At 43.1% G+C, this 19,162-nt stretch overlaps 1 protein-coding gene across 3 annotated transcripts in view; it reads left to right on the top strand.

Moving 5' to 3' along the window:
- add3a (adducin 3 (gamma) a) overlaps positions 1-19,162 on the top strand; it is a 357,656-nt gene that overhangs the window by 254,700 nt on the left and 83,794 nt on the right. For all 3 annotated transcript variants that reach the window (XM_061922748.2, XM_061922749.2, XM_061922752.2), the window contains one exon: positions 16,475-16,613. In XM_061922748.2, coding sequence (XP_061778732.2) covers positions 16,475-16,613 — 139 coding nt within the window. The remainder of the gene's footprint in view (positions 1-16,474; positions 16,614-19,162) is intronic.

The following is a 19,162-nucleotide window of genomic DNA, read 5'->3' as shown; positions in this document are numbered from 1 at the left end:
ATACACTATATTGCAAATGATCGGAATCAGGTGTCCTAATCACTTGGCCCAGCCACAGGTGTATAAAATCAAGCACTTAGGCATGGAGACTGTTTCTACAAACATTTGTCAGTGATTTCCAGCGTGGAACTGTCATAGGATGCCACCTGTGCAACAAATCCAGTCGTGAAATTTCCTCGCTCCTAAATATTCCAAAGTCAACTGTCGGCTTTATTATAAGAAAATGGAAGAGTGTGGGAACAACAGCAACTCAGCCACCAAGTGGTAGGCCACATAAACTGACAGAGAGGGGTCAGCGGAGGAATTATGGTGTGGGGTTGTTTTTCAGGGTTTGCGCATTGAAGTGAAGTGAAGTGAATTATATTTATACAGCGCTTTTTACTAGTGACTCAAAGCGCTTTACATAGTGAAACCCAATATCTAAGTTACATTTAAACCAGTGTGGGTGGCACTGGGAGCAGGTGGTTAAAGTGTCTTGCCCAAGGACACAACGGCAGTGACTAGGATGGCGGAAGCGGGGATCGAACCTGCAACCCTCAAGTTGCTGGCACGGCCACTCTACCAACCGAGCTATACCGCCTCACCAATGGGCTTTTGGAAGAATGGTGGAACATTCCTATAAACACACTCCGCAACCTTGTGGACAGCCTTCCCAGAAGAGTTGAAGCTGTAATAGCTGCAAAAGGTGGACCGACATCATATTGAACCCTATGGGTTAGGACTGGGATGGCACTTCAAGTTCATATGTGAGTCAAGGCAGGTGGCCAAATACTTTTGGCAATATAGTGTATGTGGCACATTAATTTCTAATTTTCTTGATCACTGATTTCTACTCACTGCAGACTTTATGAGAGCCAACAAACATCATAAAACATCACTTACTGTATAAGGTCTGCTGTCATTAGGATGCGGACTGCTAGGATGTCCATATATTCCCATTTAGATGAAGAATTTCTCTTAATCCTTGCGAAGAAACGAGGCGCTTTTTGTGTCGTTCTCGCCATTTCCTGGTCAAAGTGTCTCAATGTGTCGGATTACCTACTCAGAGTCTCATGTCCAGGTGAAAAGCATCATTTATGGTCTACAACAGGGGTAGGGGACCTATGGCTCTAGAGCCAGATGTGGCTCTTTTGGTGACCGCATCTGGCTCTCAGATAAATCTTAGCTGACATTGCTTAACACGATAAGTCAGTGTTTTTCAACCTTTTGTGAGCCAAGGCACATTTTTTTCATTGAACAAATTCTGAGGCACACCACCAGCAGAAAACATAAAAAAATGAAATTCAGTAGCCGATATTGACAATAAAAAGTCGTTCTCGCAATTGTTGGATATGAATTCAAACCATAACCAAGCATGCATCACTATAGCTCTTGTCTCAATGTAGGTGTACTGTCACCACCTGCCTCATCACGCTGTGACTTATTTTGAGTTTTTTGGTGTTTTCCTGTGTGTCTTGTGCTCCTATTTTGGTGGCTTTTCCTCTTTTGCTGGTATTTTCCTATAGCAGTTTCATGTCTTCCTTGAATGCTATTCTCCGCACTTGCTTTGTTTTCCCAATCAAGACTATTTAAGTTGTGCGGACGCACTCCTTCTTTGAGGGGACATTGTTGATTGTCATGCCATGTACGGATGTACTTTGTGGACGCCGTCTGCTCCACACGCTGTAAGTCTTTGCTGTCGTCCAGCATTCTGTTTTTGTTTACTTTGCAGCCAGTTCAGTTTTAGTTTCAATGCCTTTTCTTAGCGGCACTTAGCAGCACTCGCCTTTAGTTTATTTTTGCTTTAAGTGTTGGATACCTTTTTGCCTACACGCTGCCTCCCGCATATTGTGATCACGACAAACCATGTTCCCGTCATCTACAAAGCAATTAGCTACCTGCTGCCACCTACTGATATGGAAGAGTTTTACACGGTTACTCTGCCGAGCTCTAGACAGCACACTCAACAATGGCACATTTTTTAATTATCGTTACTGGTTTGCAAAAAATATTTTTAACCCAATTAGGTGAAAATACATAATCTCCCACGACACACCAGACTGTGTCTCACGGCACACTAGTGGTTGAAAAACACAGCGATAAGTAATGAATAATTCCGCTGGTAATCAGTGTTAAAAATAGCGTTCAACATATAAAACATTCTCATGCATTTTAATCCATCCATCCGTTTTCTACCGCACCTTTTCAAGAAGTCGCATTAATGGTAAGAACTATTTTATTTATTATTGGTTAGCTTCAGAATAACAATGTTATTAAAAAGAAGAATACACTTATTATACTCTAAAAATGTTGGTCTTACTTAAAAATGCACGCATTTAGTTGTATTCAGTGTTAAAAAAATATTATATGGCTCTCACGGAAATACATTTTATAATATTTGGCTTTCACGGCTCTCTCAGCCAAAAAGGTTCCCGACCCCTGGTCTACAATAAACTTACAGGGAGCAGGGAAGCGAGGAAACAGCAGACCACTCGATGATGTAAACATAGGGACACACGGAAGTGATTACGTCGCCGCTCTAAATAGCTTGTCTGCGTTAGCGCATATAATAACACTATCACTCATACTTGGTTAATATTCAAGTCAGGAAATGTAAAATGAGTATTGTTGATGCTTTTTGAATGGTTCTTTAGTGGAATTTATGGGCGGAATAATAGAGTTCCCATTGGCTCCTTGACTTTTATTTACGTTTATTTAATGTTTAGAATGCAAAAAAAAATTAAAAAATCCAGCCGTCGTCATGTCTGTCATAATGATTGTGAACGATAGGCAAAATATTTTTTTAAAAAGTGCAGATCCCCTTTTAAGATTAGTTAAATGTCACATAACACCCTGGCATTACAGGTAATACGTGTTTAATTGTGGGTTTAACTGTGGAATGTGAAATGATAAGAATAGAGGAAAGAGAAAGTAAAACACTTCAAAATGGTGTCTGTTAAATAAACATTTGAAAAGTAGCTTCTGTGTTAGAATCGATGCTTATTGCCAGTGTAAGGGAAAAAAAACAAGAGTTAAGTAAGATTAGCCTTTATGGAGTTAATTTATTGTGTTTCAATGTGCTCTTTGTTCAAATGCACTTGATTTATTTCCTAATGGAGCAAGAAGATTTGTGTGATATTTCCTTGTGGGGAAACTTGGTTGTTTTTTTTTCCCCCTCAGAAAAGGTTTTGATAGATTGTAAGAGCAGATTTGCAAGGCTTCTCTGTTTTTTTGGCATCTGAGAACATGTTTGCTGTGACCGCTACCACGGTCTAAAAGGTCAAGAGATTAGATCCAATGAAATTGAATGTAAGTCCTTTTTCTAATGCTGCTCTGCACATCACCATCTGACTGCTTTGCTGTCCTCCCCCCGCATTGTTCCAGTATATTCAAGTTAAGTTAAGTTAAAGTACCAATGATTGTCACACACACACACTAGGTGCGGCAAAATGTGTCCTCTGCATTTGACCCATCCTCTTGTTCCACCCCCTGGGAGGTGAGAGGAGCAGTGAGCAGCAGCAGTGGCCGCGCCCAAGAATCACTTTTGGTGATTTAACCCCCAATTCCAACCCTTGATGCTGAGTGCCAAGCAGGGAGGTAATGGGTCCCATTTTTATAGTCTTTGGTATGACTCGGCTGGGGTTTGAACTCAGCTCCATGCCACAGAAATGACTTATTAGTGCCAGAATTGTTGTATCACTCATCATATAAGGAACTGTGAATATTGTCTTCTCCCTCAGCCACTTGCCAGCAAACATAATAAGATGGAACTTGATGGTGATTTAGCAAACTCCGGCAAAAACCCCTTTGCGTGAGGCTGCACATTACGGCTGCTTAGGTTTTTTTTTGTCTTATGGCTTTTTAAAGTCCCTGTGGCCTCTTTGATACATTTGGCGTTGGACCTCATCCAGAGATATATTTTAGCACCAAAGTGTTCCCCTCACAGCTGTTGCATTTTGCAACATATGTAGGATGCTAAACTGAGTGAGACTTCCAGAGTGCAGCAGTGCCCAAGTGATTAGTGGGTAGTACCATTTAGAGCAGGGGTCCCCAAACTACGGCTCGATGGGCCAGATCTGGCGTACAGCAACAACTAAAATATATATATATATATATATATATATATATATATATATATATATATATATATATATATGTATGTGTGGGAAAAAATCACAAGACTATTTCATCTCTACAGGCCTGTTTCATGAGGGGGGGTACCCTCAATCATCAGGAGATTTTAATGGGAGCATTCGCATACCATGGTTTATATAGGGCACAGAGTGGGTGGGTACAGGCTGGCGTAGGGGCGTGGTGATTGGCTCAAGTGTTACCTAGGAGGTGTTTCCGTCTATTGCGGCATGCTGTTACAATTTCGCTGCGCTTGTTGAGGGATGACAGGTCTGGACGGTAAATAATAAACAGTTTCTCTTTCAAGCATAGGTTGCATCTTTTATTACCACTATTGTAAGGTGTGCTGGATGCAAGAATTTGCCATGTTATTGAATATTCAACATTATTGTCTTTGAGGTCCCAAATGTGTTTGCTGAGTTCTGTGGTATTTCGCAGGTTTTTGTTCCTGAAAGAAGCCTTGTGATTGTTCCATCTGGTTTTGAATTCTCCCTCGGTTAATCCTACATATGTGTCGGATGTGTTAATGTCCTTGCGTATTACCTTAGATTGGTAGACAACTGATGTTTGTAAGCACCCCCCGTTGAGAGGGCAATCAGGTTTCTTTCGACAGTTACAGCCTTTGTTGGTTTTGGAGTCGCTCTGTCTGGGGGCCGACGGCTCATTTGCAATTGTTTTGTTGTGGTTTGAGATGATTTGTCGTATATTGTTCATGCAGCTGTAGCTCAATTTAATGTTGTTCTTGTTGAATACTTTTCTTAGGGTGTTGTCAATATACGACAAATCATCTCAAACCACAACAAAACAATTGCAAATGAGCCGTCGGCCCCCAGACAGAGCGACTCCAAAACCAACAAAGGCTGTAACTGTCGAAAGAAACCTGATTGTCCTCTCAACGGGGGGTGCTTACAAACATCAGTTGTCTACCAATCTAAGGTAATACGCAAGGACATTAACACATCCGACACATATGTAGGATTAACCGAGGGAGAATTCAAAACCAGATGGAACAATCACAAGGCTTCTTTCAGGAACAAAAACCTGCGAAATACCACAGAACTCAGCAAACACATTTGGGACCTCAAAGACAATAATGTTGAATATTCAATAACATGGCAAATTCTTGCATCCAGCACACCTTACAATAGTGGTAATAAAAGATGCAACCTATGCTTGAAAGAGAAACTGTTTATTATTTACCGTCCAGACCTGTCATCCCTCAACAAGCGCAGCGAAATTGTAACAGCATGCCGCCATAGACGGAAACACCTCCTAGGTAACACTTGAGCCAATCACCACGCCCCTACGCCAGCCTGTACCCACCCACTCTGTGCCCTATATAAACCATGGTATGCGAATGCTCCCATTAAAATCTCCTGATGATTGAGGGTACCCCCCCCCCTCATGAAACAGGCCTGTAGAGATGAAATAGTCTTGTGATTTTTTCCCACACATACATATATTGCGCTCTACTACGGTATCGAGCACTATTTTTTGGATAACCTTATTAAGACATATATATATATATATATATATATATATATATATATATATATATCATACTTACCAACCCTCCCGGATTTTCCGGGAGACTCACGAAATTCAGCGCCTCTCCCGAAAACCTCCCGGGACAAATTTTCTCCCGAAAATCTCCCGAAATTCAGGCGGAGCTGGAAGCCACGCCCCCTCCAGCTCCATGCGGACCTGAGTGACGTCAGGTGCGCAACACCACGTAAATCGTTGGCCAACCAAAAAGTAACCCCAGTACGCTATAGCCAACATTCACCAGGAGATGGCAACAGACAAACATAGATCACTCTATTACATTATTCCCCTTTTAGAAATGTATAGAAGTTACTCAAAATAAATAAACAACCCAACCAAAAAATGCAGCAGCTCAATTAAAAAACTGTACTTAAGCCACATTCTTTTTTCTTTTTTTTAGTACTAAACTCTTAACCCTCATTTGTAAAAAAAAAAAATAACATGCTTATTATACAAACAGTATTTGTACACCTTTAACAGAGATTTTTATACTGTCTTCAGAGATTCAGTTTTTTTGGTGGTACTCGAAACCTTTCTGGGTACCTGCGAAAGGGTGTTCAGCATGGTTAGAAAAATAGTGACAGAGAATAGAACAAGGATGGACAATTCAACCCTTAACTCAACAATGAGTAGATGAGTTATGTGTGTGTATATGTGTAAATAAATGAACACTGAAATTCAAGTATTTATTTTATTTAAAAATATATATATATTATATATATGTATATATGTGTGTGTGTATATATATATATATATATATGTATATATATATATATATATATATATATATAATAAAATAAATATATATATAGCTAGAATTCACTGAAAGTCAAGTATTTCTTATATGTGTATATATATATATATATATATATATATATATATATATATATATATATATATATATATATGAAATACTTGACTTGGTGAATTCTAGCTGTAAATATACTCCTCCCCTCTTAGCCCCGCCCCCAACCACGCCCCCGCCCCACCCCGGCCACGCACCTCACCCCCCACCCCCCACCTCCCGAAATCGGAGGTCTCAAGGTTGGCAAGTATGATATATGCAGCTTATATATATATATATATATATATATATATATATATATATATATATACACACATATATATATATATATATATATATATATATATATATACACACACACACACACGGTATGTTCCGGACCATAGGGCGTACCGGATTATAAGGCGCACTGCCGATGAATTATCTATTTTTGATCTTTTTTCATATATAAGGCGCACCGGATTATAGGGCGCATTAAAGGAGTCATATTATTATATTTTTTTTCTAATTTGAAAACACTTCCTTGTGGTCTACATAACATGTAATGGTGGTTCTTTGGTCAAAATGTTGCGTAGATTATGTTTTACAGATCATCTGACAGTCGCTTCTGGATGCGCTGTTTTGTGGGCGGTCTTATTTACGTGGCTCACCTTCGGCAGCGTCTTCTCCCTGTCACTTTTGTTGTAGCGGTGTAGCGTGCAAGGACAGGAGTGGAAGAAGACTTTACTTAAATCAATAACGGCGCAGCATTTCCTCATCCTCCGGAAATGTGTGCCGTGAAAAACCGTCCGACCGAAACTCTCTAATAGCTAAAGTTCCTTGGGTGAATAATGTAAACTCACTACACCGGTATGTTTTAGTGCTTTCATGGCGAGTTTACTGACAGATATAAGTAAGAACTTTACACTACTTTATATTAGAAATGGCAACAGCGGAGGATGAATGTCACATAACAAGAAGATAGAGAAAAAGAAGAAGCTTATCGACTACGATATTGTCACGGACTACAAAGGCGGACACGCACAATTTTTCAGGACTTGTGTAGATCCCAAATACAGATCAACAAGTAACAGAAGGTAATAAAAGTTGCTTTTGTACAATATTGCGAAACAAAATGCCAGATAATATGTCTTACCTTATACACACTTCATAATAATACCCGTATGTTGAAGCACAGTACAATCCATCAAGCGGTGCGGCTTCATAGCTTACCAAAGTCGTACTAAAACATCCATCCATCCCATCCATCTTCTTCCGCTTAACCGAGGTCGGGTCGCGGGGGCAGCAGCTTAAGCAGGGAAGCCCAGACTTCCCTCTCCCCAGCCACTTCGTCCAGCTCCTCCCGGGGGATCCCGAGGCGTTCCCAGGCCAGCCGGGAGAGATAGTCTTCCCAGCGTGTCCTGGGTCTTCCCCGTGGCCTCCTACCGGTCGGACGTGCCCGAAACACCTTCCTAGGGAGGCGTTCGGGTGGCATCCTGACCAGATGCCCGAACCACCTCATCTGGCTCCTCTCGATGTGGAGGAGCAGCGGCTTTACTTTGAGCTCCCCCCGAATGACAGATCTTCTCACCCTATCTCTAAGGGAGAGCCTCGCCACTCGGCGGAGGAAACTCATTTCGGCCGCTTGTACCCGTGATCTTGTCCTTTCGGTCATGACCCAAAGCTCATGACCATAGGTGAGGATGGGAACGTAGATTGACCGGTAAATCGAGAGCTTTGCCTTCCGGCTCAGCTCCTTCTTCACCACAACGGATCGATACAGCGTCCGCATTACTGAAGACGCCGCACCGATCCGCCTGTCGATCTCACGATCCACTCTTCCCCCACTCGTGAACAAGACTCCGAGGTACTTGAACTCCTCCACTTGGGGCAAGATCTCCTCCCCAACCCGGAGATGGCACTCCACCCTTTTCCGGGAGAGAACCATGGACTCGGACTTGGAGGTGCTGATTCCCATCCCAGTCGCTTCACACTCGGCTGCGAACCGATCCAGTGAGAGCTGAAGATCTTGGCCGGAGGAAGCCATCAGGACCACATCATCTGCAAATAGCAGTGACCTAATCCTGCAGCCACCAAACCAGATCCCCTCAACGCCCTGACTGCGCCTAGAAATTCTGTCCATAAAGGTTATGAACAGAATCGGTGACAAAGGGCACTGCGGACCAAGCTCTGACACTGATTATACAGGGAGCGAACTGCCACAATAAGACAGTCCGTTACCCCATACTCTCTGAGCACTCCCCACAGGACTTCCCGGGGTACACGGTCGAATGCCTTCTCCAAGTCCACAAAGCACATGTAGACTGGTTGGGCAAACTCCCATGCACCCTCAAGGACCCTGCCGAGAGTATAGAGCTGGTCCACAGTTCCACGACCAGGACGAAAACCACACTGTTCCTCCTGAATCCGAGGTTCGACTATCCGGCGTAGCCTCCTCTCCAGTGCACCTGAATAGACCTTACCGGGAAGGCTGAGGAGTGTGATCCCATGATAGTTGGAACACACCCTCCGGTTCCCCTTCTTAAAGAGAGGAACCACCACCCTGGTCTGCCAATCCAGAGGTACCGCCCCCGATGTCCACGCGATGTTGCAGAGTCTTGTCAATCAAGACAGCCCCACAACATCCAGAGCCTTAAGGAACTCCGGGCGGATCTCATCCACCCCCGGGGCCTTGCCACCGAGGAGCTTTTTAACTACCTCGGCAACCTCAGCCCCAGAAATAGGAGAGCCCACCACAGATTCCCCAGGCCCTGCTTCCTTATAGGAAGACGTGCTGGTAGGATTGAGGAGGTCTTCGAAGTATTCCCTCCACCGATCCACAACATCCGCAGTCGAGGTCAGCAGAGCACCATCCCCACCATACACGGTGTTGACACTGCACTGCTTCCCCTTCCTGAGGCGGCGGATGGTGGTCCAGAATTGCTTCGAAGCCGTCCGGAAGTCTTTTTCCATGGCCTCCCCGAACTCCTCCCATGTCCGAGTTTTTGCCTCCGCGACCGCTGAAGCCGCACACCGCTTGGCCTGTCGGTACCTGTCTGCTGCCTCAGGAGTCCCATGAGCCAAAAGAACCCGATAGGACTCCTTCTTCAGCCTGACGGCATCCCTCAACGCCGGCGTCCACCAACGGGTTCTAGGATTACCGCCACGACAGGCACCAACTACCTTGCGGCCACAGCTCCAATCGGCCGCCTCGACAATAGAGGTACGGAACATTGTCCACTCGGACTCAATGTCCAGCACCTCCCTCGTGACATGTTCAAAGTTCTTCCGGAACAGATTGTCGATAACAAACACCATGTTCAAACATAAGGGTGTCCATATGTGCACTTGGCACCAGGACACCCTAGGCCGCAGTTCCATGATCGACTTTGTAGTTGTGTCATCGGATTTGCGGCCTCATGTTTTGGACACTCGGGTGAAGAGAGGGGCGGAGCTTTCTACCGATCAACACCTGGTGGTGAGTTGGCTGCGATGGTGGGGGAGGATGCCGGACAGACCTGGCAGGCCCAAACGCATTGTGAGGGTTTGCTGGGAACGCCTGGCAGAGTCTCCTGTCAGAGAGAGTTTCAATTCCCACCTCCGGAAGAACTTTGAACATGTCACGAGGGAGGTGCTGGACATTGAGTCCGAGTGGACAATGTTCCGTACCTCTATTGTCGAGGCGGCCGATTGGAGCTGTGGCCGCAAGGTAGTTGGTGCCTGTCGTGGCGGTAATCCTAGAACCCGTACTAAAACATGTTGATAGATTTTTTTGAGCGCCGTGTGTAATGTTCTATACTTTCAATGAAACATATACAATGTTGGTGTTGTTTTCTTGAGTCATATTGCAGTCTACACCTATCTCTTATGTTTGACTGCCATCTACTGGTCACACTTATCATTTCACCATGTACCAAATAAAATTATATATATATATATATATATATAATGTTTTATAATAATTGTGTTGTTGCTTGCGTGACAGTTTATACAGAACAGGAACGATGCGCACAGGGAGAGTAAATTGTTGGAATCGATAGCAATGTCAGCCCTGAAGGCAGACGCTCCTGACAACATTGTCACACTATTGGCTTGTAGAGTAGCATCGTGCTGACATTACGAGCTGTTCCGGGCATCAGCAAGCTTCTTGGAAAAGTCGTCCATCCTCCAGTATGATGAGTTTGATGTGGCAACAAGCACAATCTAATATGTGTTCACATCTTTTCACTTATTGCAAACCTCAGCTTCAAATAATAACATACTTGCTTGGTGTTGTTTTTGCTGCTGCAGATGTAGGGCGATTTGCCCAAATATTAATGATAGCTCCACTTTCAGCCATGGGATTAATTTGTTTGCATGATGGAGTCAAATCCTTGTTGTCATAATCTTCTTGAGAATGCAACACACGCACAACTGTTGAGCAGATGCCTGCTCGTGTATGTGCGTGTGTTTTTGTGTGTGTGTGCGTGTCTTCCTGGCATATGAGTGTGTTTGTGTTTATGTGCCTTTTGAAAGGCTTCAAGCCGCTTTGAGTCCAGTGTGATTTGTTGCCTGCAACTTATGTCAACATGGTAGTCACAGGAATAAGGTGCACTTATATCAATTGAACATATTTCTAGGGCATCAGAACGGTGCCAAAATCATTGCACGTAAAATACACCCTTTGCGTGGGCGCGGACTCATTTTGCTCATTTTTCTGAATTTTCCTAAACCGGGGGATGCCCAAAATTTGGCCTGTCGTGTCATTTCATTTGGCCCGCCAAAGGGTAACTACCAAATGTACAAAACCCAAAACCAGTGAAGTTGGCACGTTGTGTAATTCGTAAATAAAAACAGAATACAATGATTTGCTAATCCTTTTCAACTTCTATTCAATTGAATAGACTGCAAAGACAAGATATTTAATGTTCGAACTGAGAAACACATTTTTTTTTTGCAAATAATCATTAACTTAGAATTTAATGGCAGCAACACATTGCAAACAAGTTGGCACAGAGGCATTTTTACCACTGTGTTACATGGCCTTTCCTTTTAACAACACTCAGTAAACGTTTGGGAACTGAGGAGACCAATTTTTGAAGCTTTGCAGGTGGAATTCTTTCTCATTCTTGCTTGATGTACAGCATAAGTTGTTCAACAGTCTGGGTTCTCCATTGTGATATTTTAGGCTTCATATTGCGCCACACATTTTCAATGGGACTGGGTCTGGACTACAGGCAGGCCATTCTAGTACCCGCACTCTTTTACTATGAAGCCATGCTGTTGTAACACGTGGGTTGGCATTGTCTTGCTTAAATAAGCAGGGGCGTCCATGGAATAGTCGTTGCTTGGTTGGCAACATATGTTGCTCCAAAACCTGTATATACTTTTCAGCATTAATGGTTTAATGGCATTAATTCACCTGTGGGATGTTCCAAATAAGTGTTTGATGAGCATTCCTCAGCTTTCTCAGTCTTTTTTGCCATTTGTGCCAGCTTTTTTGAAACATGTTGCAGGCATCAAATTCTAAATGAGCTAATATTTGCAAAAAATAATGTTTTCCAGTTCGAACGTCAAGTATCTTGTCTTTGCAGTCTATTCAATTGAATATAAGTTGAAAAGGATTTGCAAATCATTGTGTTCTGTTTTTATATATACCAACCGGTATAGCTCGGTTGGTAGAGTGGCCGTGCCAGCAACTTGAGGGTTCCAGGTTCGATCCCCGCTTCCGCCATCCGAGTCACTGCCGTTGTGTCCTTGGGCAAGACACTTTACCCACCTGCTCCCAGTGCCACCCACACTGGTTTAAATGTAAAATTAGATATTTGCTTTCACCAAGTAAAGCGCTTTGAGTCACTAGAGAAAAAGCGCTATATAAATATAATTCACTTCACTTCACTTCACTATTTACAATTTACACAACGTGCCAACTTCACTGGTTTTGGGTTTTGTAATACATGCTGTATTCTATACATATTGACCTCTTTCAAGATGCGCAACCATTGACGCCATGTCGCAAGGCCGCACTGTCAAAAAGTCATTTCCTTTAGTTTGCAATGAAACCCTCCGAGCCACACCCTCTCCAAAGTGATCAGAATTTATCTTTTGAAAATGTGCAGTTTAAATTAGGGCTGCAACAACTAATCGATTAAAATCGATTATAAAAATAGTTGGCGATTAATTTAGTCATCGATTCGTTGGATCTATGCTATACGCATGCGCAGAGGCTACTTTTTATTTTTTTATAAACCTTTATTTATAAACTGCAACATTTACAAACAGCTGAGAAACAATAATCAAAATAATTATGGTGCCAGTATGCTGTGTTTTTTTTTCAATAAAATACTGGAAAGGATAGAAATGTAGTTTGTCTCTTTTATCCGATTATTAATCGATTAATCGAAGTAATAATCGACAGATTAATCGATTATTAAATTAGTTGTTAGTTGCAGCCCTAGTTTAAATATATATCTAGAAGACAAACATCACAGCTGTTTATTTTTCAAGGCACATTAAAAATAAATGTTATTAACAGTGTATAGATTAATCGTTTTCAAGATTAAGTGGACTTTGTGTGGCACACAATGCCACATCAAAAAAAGGTATTTAGCTGTGTTTATTTCACCGCATGTCGGTATTATTGTGCACACGCCACAAATAGATGGAAATAATACTTCATCCTACCATATCTGCATTTAATCTCACGCCCAAATCCATGAACTTTATGATTTGACGCTTTGTCATTGTTTAACAACATTGTAACAACATTTGTAAGACAGAAAAAGGGAAAACCGTCTCAGGTTTTCTTCAACTGATTGCATTTGTTGCAATCTCTGCAGTCGTACTTCGGCTTTGTGTTTTCAGGACACCTAATGTGATGGCAAACCAGTCTGTTAAAAAGAACAGGCCGACCGGACTGTCGCAGTCAAATATCCGCTCCGAGTTGGTCGCCACAGCAACATTGCCACTTGGGACCGAAGAATGTTTGGCCAGGGTTCAGAACCAGCAGTGCACCAGGACACTTGCTTGTGTGACACAGGGGGTTTCTCCAGTTTTGACAAAACATCCTTTCATTGGTGGGGTCTATTGGCATACCACTCGCAGAGACAAAAGTGTCAGCAGTGTTCCTGTCTGCAGACACGGCTCTTAGGGAATGCAGTGACTTTGCAAAAATTCTAATAAACGATACCTGTGACTAGACAAAATCTTTACTTGGGAATTATGCAACACATTTACTGAACTACAAATTAATCGCAACCTCAGCGTATATGTTTTTATTCACATGTTCTATTAAACCACAATGTTTTATGGAAAACAGGCTTGTACTTTTGAGCACAGATTTATAAGCTTGCTAAAAAACAAACCAGGAACCCTCAAGTTTCTGGCCGGTCGCTTTACCATTGGAGCCACGCCACCCACAATGTAGCCATTTGGGAATTTGCTTATAAAACATTAAGTCTCTTGCAAGCTTTTTGGTTTCTCAAGACATGTCTACAAGTTTAAGAGATGACTGTGGTCTTGGCATAAATATTAGCCAGACACACACAGTTCGGCCTATCATGCATAGGTTAGTTGACGAGGCCATCCATCCATCCATCCATCTTCTTCCGCTTATCCGAGGTCGGGTCGCGGGGCCAGCAGCCTAAGCAGGGAAGCCCAGACTTCCCTCTCCCCAGCCACTTCGTCCAGCTCCTCCCGTGGTATCCAGAGGCGTTCCCAGGCCAGCCGGGAGACATAGTCTTCCCAACGTGTCCTGGGTCTTCCCCGTGGCCTCCTACCGGTCGGACGTGCCCGAAACACCTCCCTAGGGAGGCGTTCGGGTGCCATCCTGACCAGATGCCCGAACCACCTCATCTGGCTCCTCTCGATGTGGAGGAGCAGCGGCTTTACTTTGAGCTCCTCCCGGATGACAGAGCTTCTCACCCTATCTCTAAGGGAGAGCCCTGCCACCCGGCAGAGGAAACTCATTTCGCCCGCTTGTACCCGTGATCTTGTCCTTTCGGTCATGACGAGGCCAATGTTTTTCAACCTTTTTTGAGCCAAAGCCCATTTTTTTCAATGAGAAAATGTGGAGTCACACCACCAGCAGAAAACAATTAAAAAATGAAACTCAGCAGCTGATATTGACAGTAAAAAGTTGTTCTCGCAAGTGTTGCATACGGATTCAAACCATAACCAACCATGCATCACTTCAGCTCTTGTCTCAAAGTAGGTGTACTGTCACAACCTGTCACATGTTTGCTGTCTTCCTCTATGTAGTGTTTTAGTTCTTGTCTTGCGCTCCTATTTTGGTGGGTTTTTCCCGTTTTGGTGGTATTTTCCTGTAGAAGTTTCATGTCTTCCTTGAGCGCTATTCCCCGCACCTGCTTTGTTTTAGCAATCAAGGCTATTTAAGTTGTCGCTATCCTTCTTTTGCGGGGACATTGTTGATTGTCGTGTCATGTTCGGATGTACTTTGTGGACGCTGTCTCTGCTCCACACGCTGTAAGTCTTTGCTGTCGTCCAGCATCCTGTTTTTGTTTACTTTGCAACCAGTTCAGTTGTAGTTTTGTTCTCCATAGCCTTCCCTAAGCTTCAATACCTTTTCTTAGTGGCACTCGCCTTCTGTTTATTTTTGGTTTAAGCATTAGATACCTTTTTACCTGCACGCTGTCATCTGCATATTGTGATCACGACAAACCATGTTCCCGACATCTACAAAGCAATTAGCTACTTGCTGCCACCTACTGATACAACATGGTTACTCTGCCGAGCTCTAGACCAGTGTTTTTCAACCACTGTGCCGCGGCACACTAGTGTGCCGTGAGATACAGTCTGGTGTGCCGTGGGAGATGATCTAATGTCACCTATTTGGGGTAAAAAATATTTTTTGCAAACCAGTAATTATAGTCTGCAAATGATGTGTTGTTGTTGAGTGTCGGTGCTGTCTAGAGCTCGGCAGAGTAACCGTGTAATACTTTTCCATATCAGTAGGTGGCAGCCAGTAGCTAATTGCTTTGTAGATGTCGGAAACAGCGGGAGGCAGTGTGCAGGTAAAAAGGTATTTAATGCTTAAACGAAAAATAAACAAAAGGTGAGTGCCCCTAAGAAAAGGCATTGAAGCTTAGGGAAGGCTATTCAGAACGAAACTAAAACTGAACTGGCTACAAAGTAAACAAAAACAGAATGCTGGACGACAGCAAAGACTGACTGTGGAGTAAAGATGGCGTCCACAATGTACATCCAAACATGACATGACCATCGACAATGTCCCCACGAAGAAGGATACAAACAAAGTAGATGCGGGAAATATCGCTCAAAGGAAGACATGAAACTGCTACAGGAAAATACCAAAAAAAGAGAAAAAGCCACCAAAATAGGAGCGCAAGACAAGAACTAAAACACTACATACAGGAAAAGAGCAATAAACTCCAAATAAGTCAGGGCGTGATGTGACAGGTGGTGACAGTACACCTACTTTGAGACAAGAGCTATAGTGATGCATGCTTGGTTATGGTTTAAAGTCATATCCAACAATTGCGACAACGACTGTATACTGTCAACTGAGTTTCGTTTTTTAATGATTTCTGCTGGTGGTGTGCCTCCGCATTTTTTCAACGCAAAAAATGTGCCTTTGCTCAAAAAAGGTTGAAAAACACTGCTCTAGACAACACCAACACTCAACAACGGCACATTTGCAGATTATTAATACTGGTTTTCAAAAAATATTTTTAACCCAAATAGGGGAAATTACATAATCTCCAACGGCACACCAGACTGTATCTCACGGCATACTAGACTAGGCAGCCAATCTTCTTTTTTAAACACGCCTTCCTGCTGATTGTGATGGGCACCTATGACTAATCTGTGATTAAGTGCTGCAGGTCTTCCTGTCTCATTCAATGTTCCCACAGTCATCATTCCACTGTCTTTTTCCCTGTGCTCTAATCTGATTTGTCATGCCATGTTTTTTTCTCTTTTCACGCTACAAATGTGCCACGATATGTCCCCAACTTCTCGGCTATGTGCACATTGCCTCAACCCATCATCTGATGTCACCCTCTGATTCAACTCTAGGCCTTCAAGGAGGAGTTGGAGAGTCTGATCCAAGAGCAGCAGCGCAAAGGGAACAACCCGACTGGTCTGTTGGCCCTCAGACAGATCGCTGACTTCTTCATGGCGAGTTCAGTGGCCGGTTTCAACACTTCCCCACTCAGTGAGTACTCACTGCTGAGTCACCTGTCACTATAGCAACCAGTCAGCAATACCAACGGCGCCTTTCCGACGACTTCATCCCCAAATTTGACAACACAAGCTTTCCATGCTTTGTTGCTGATGTGCTGACCTGAGACCAGACACCGGAAAAGCTGTACATTTTTTTATCCTAAATTGAGAGTTATGACTGCTTCCACGGCAGCAGACGGGTTAGTGTGTCTGCCTCACAATACGAAGGTCCTGGGTTCGATCCTGCGCTCGGGTTCTTTCTGTGTGGAGTTTGCATGTTCTCCCCGTGACTGCGTGGTTTTCCTGCGGGTACTCCGGCTTCCTCCCACCTCCAAAGACATGCACCTGGGGATAGGTTGATAGGCAACACTAAAATTGGCCCTAGTGTGTGAATGTGAGTGTGAATTGTTGTCTGTCTATCTATGTTGGCCCTGCGATGAGGTGGCGACTTGTCCAGGGTGTACCCCGCCTTCCGTCCAAATGCAGCTGAAATAGGCTCCAGCACCCCCGCGCGACCCCGAACGGGACAAGCGGTAGTAAATGGATGGATGGACTGCTTCCACTTGCACACGTGGAATGCGTCAATAATGCTGAAACATGTTAAAGAGATTACCGCAGCTCATTCCAGCTCCTTCTTTTATTGAATTCATTGTCCATATAAGGAGGTTATGCAACAACACTCAGCAGCAGTAAACTGTAATAAAGGATAAAAAGGATACAGTGTTTCCCACAGGACAGGCATCTATTTGTGGTGGTGTGGTCGGGGGGTGGCGGCGGCAGCGGCGATGACCAAGAAGAACGCGGAGTTGGAATATAATTACAACATTTTATGTACATATTTATATACAGATTTGAACAATTAGTGATTCACTGAAATATATTTATTAATTGTGGGTCTTACAAAAAATATATCTTATAAAATATAAAAGCTAAAATGTCTCTTAAAGCTCTGCCCCTTTAATTAGTGAATACTAAATAATTTAACTTTAGCCTACTACTACAACCATATTATTTACCAGCAACATGAAGTGAAACGGAGGCAGAGGTGTCCTGCCACAGTCAGTCAACCTCCTCCTACTCCTCCTCCTGCTGCTGCTGAACAGGTCGCACCTGTGGTCCGGACTGTAGGCCTACCTCCTCTCCAAGTCGAGCCCTTTTTGGCCGTTGAAAATATTTTTCTATACTCATCTGTGTGAAGGAGTGAACATCCAACATTAGAATTTATTACTAACGAGCAGAAGCGCTCTATGTACAGTGCCGTCTAACCTTAAGCGGCAGCAGCTCAACACATGCAGGGTTCAATGTTAAAGTTTTTTTCTACTTGCCCGACTTCTCAAATCTACTTACCCCAATATTTTTACTTGTCCTGCCTAGGTTTTTTTCTGGCTGTGTAGTGCTCATGGCTTATATCTTACTAAAATTCTTCCCGTTGACTATTTACAACACTACACAGTATTTATTATTATTATTATTATTATTATTATTATTATTATTATTATTATTATTATTATCTATAATTACATTTAAATGGCATTGCATACATGTAAAATTAAATGCTATTTCACATTATTTGACCAGTAGCAGTTACACTCATCTGAACAGGTCAGCCACCTATTTAAAGCCCGATCACAGTTGAAATCTTGAAATGAAGGGCCTTTAATGGCCAAAACATTAACCTGGACAACATTTTAACAGCTGGTTGGCTCAGATTGTATTCTTTTCATTGCATTCACATGCTGCAGTGGACAGTGGACAATTTAGCTTCAGTCCACGTGTGTTTATTGACAACAGGGTTATAACCTGGACACGTTAGCTCGTCAGTATGAAAACACGTGACTGTTACTACGTGCGTCTGCCCCGGCCCCTGAGTCAAACAGCGGCGGTGTTAATGAAGCAGCGCAGGCTGCTCACCGTCAGTGAAACGCTCGGTGAAATCTGGGATTAACGTTAAATATATGACGAGCCGCGAGCGATGCAGCTCTAACCTATCTACATATAACCTATATTACCCTCGTATTTTGATCCTGTCCGTCCGTCCCTCTTCTTCTTCTTCTTCTTCTTCTTCTTCTGGCCCACCAGGTGAATTAAGTGCTATTGGCGGAGTTACAATGCATAGTAGGCTACCGCCACCTACTGCACCGGAGTTGTAACTACAAGCAACATTCACAGACAGTCCCATTGCTTTTATGAGCGGTCGAGCAAGTCAAAAGCCGAAAAATCCATTTGTGGCGGACGTAATTCTTTCGTGGCGGGCCGCCACAAATAAATGAATGTGTGGGAAACACTGGGATATCGTCGAACACATTATTAGGCAAAATAAATCCTTGTTCCTTACAGAGGTCATATTGTGCTAATTTTTTCTATTTTTAAAACACTTCATTTTGGTCTACATCAGTGTTACTTAACCATAGTTGAGCCGCAAGCATCCACTTGAGGGCCGCCAAACAAAATCTGATTCTCAGCTTTGGTCCGTATGGGTACTCAGTTGTAATACACTTTTGCACCACTTGTGGCAGTAATGACAATATCAAACAAACAGAA

Source organism: Nerophis lumbriciformis, linkage group LG27 (assembly GCF_033978685.3).
Source record: "Nerophis lumbriciformis linkage group LG27, RoL_Nlum_v2.1, whole genome shotgun sequence".
Taxonomy (NCBI): Eukaryota; Metazoa; Chordata; class Actinopteri; order Syngnathiformes; family Syngnathidae; genus Nerophis; species Nerophis lumbriciformis.
This window is presented reverse-complemented; position numbering and strand designations above follow the sequence as displayed.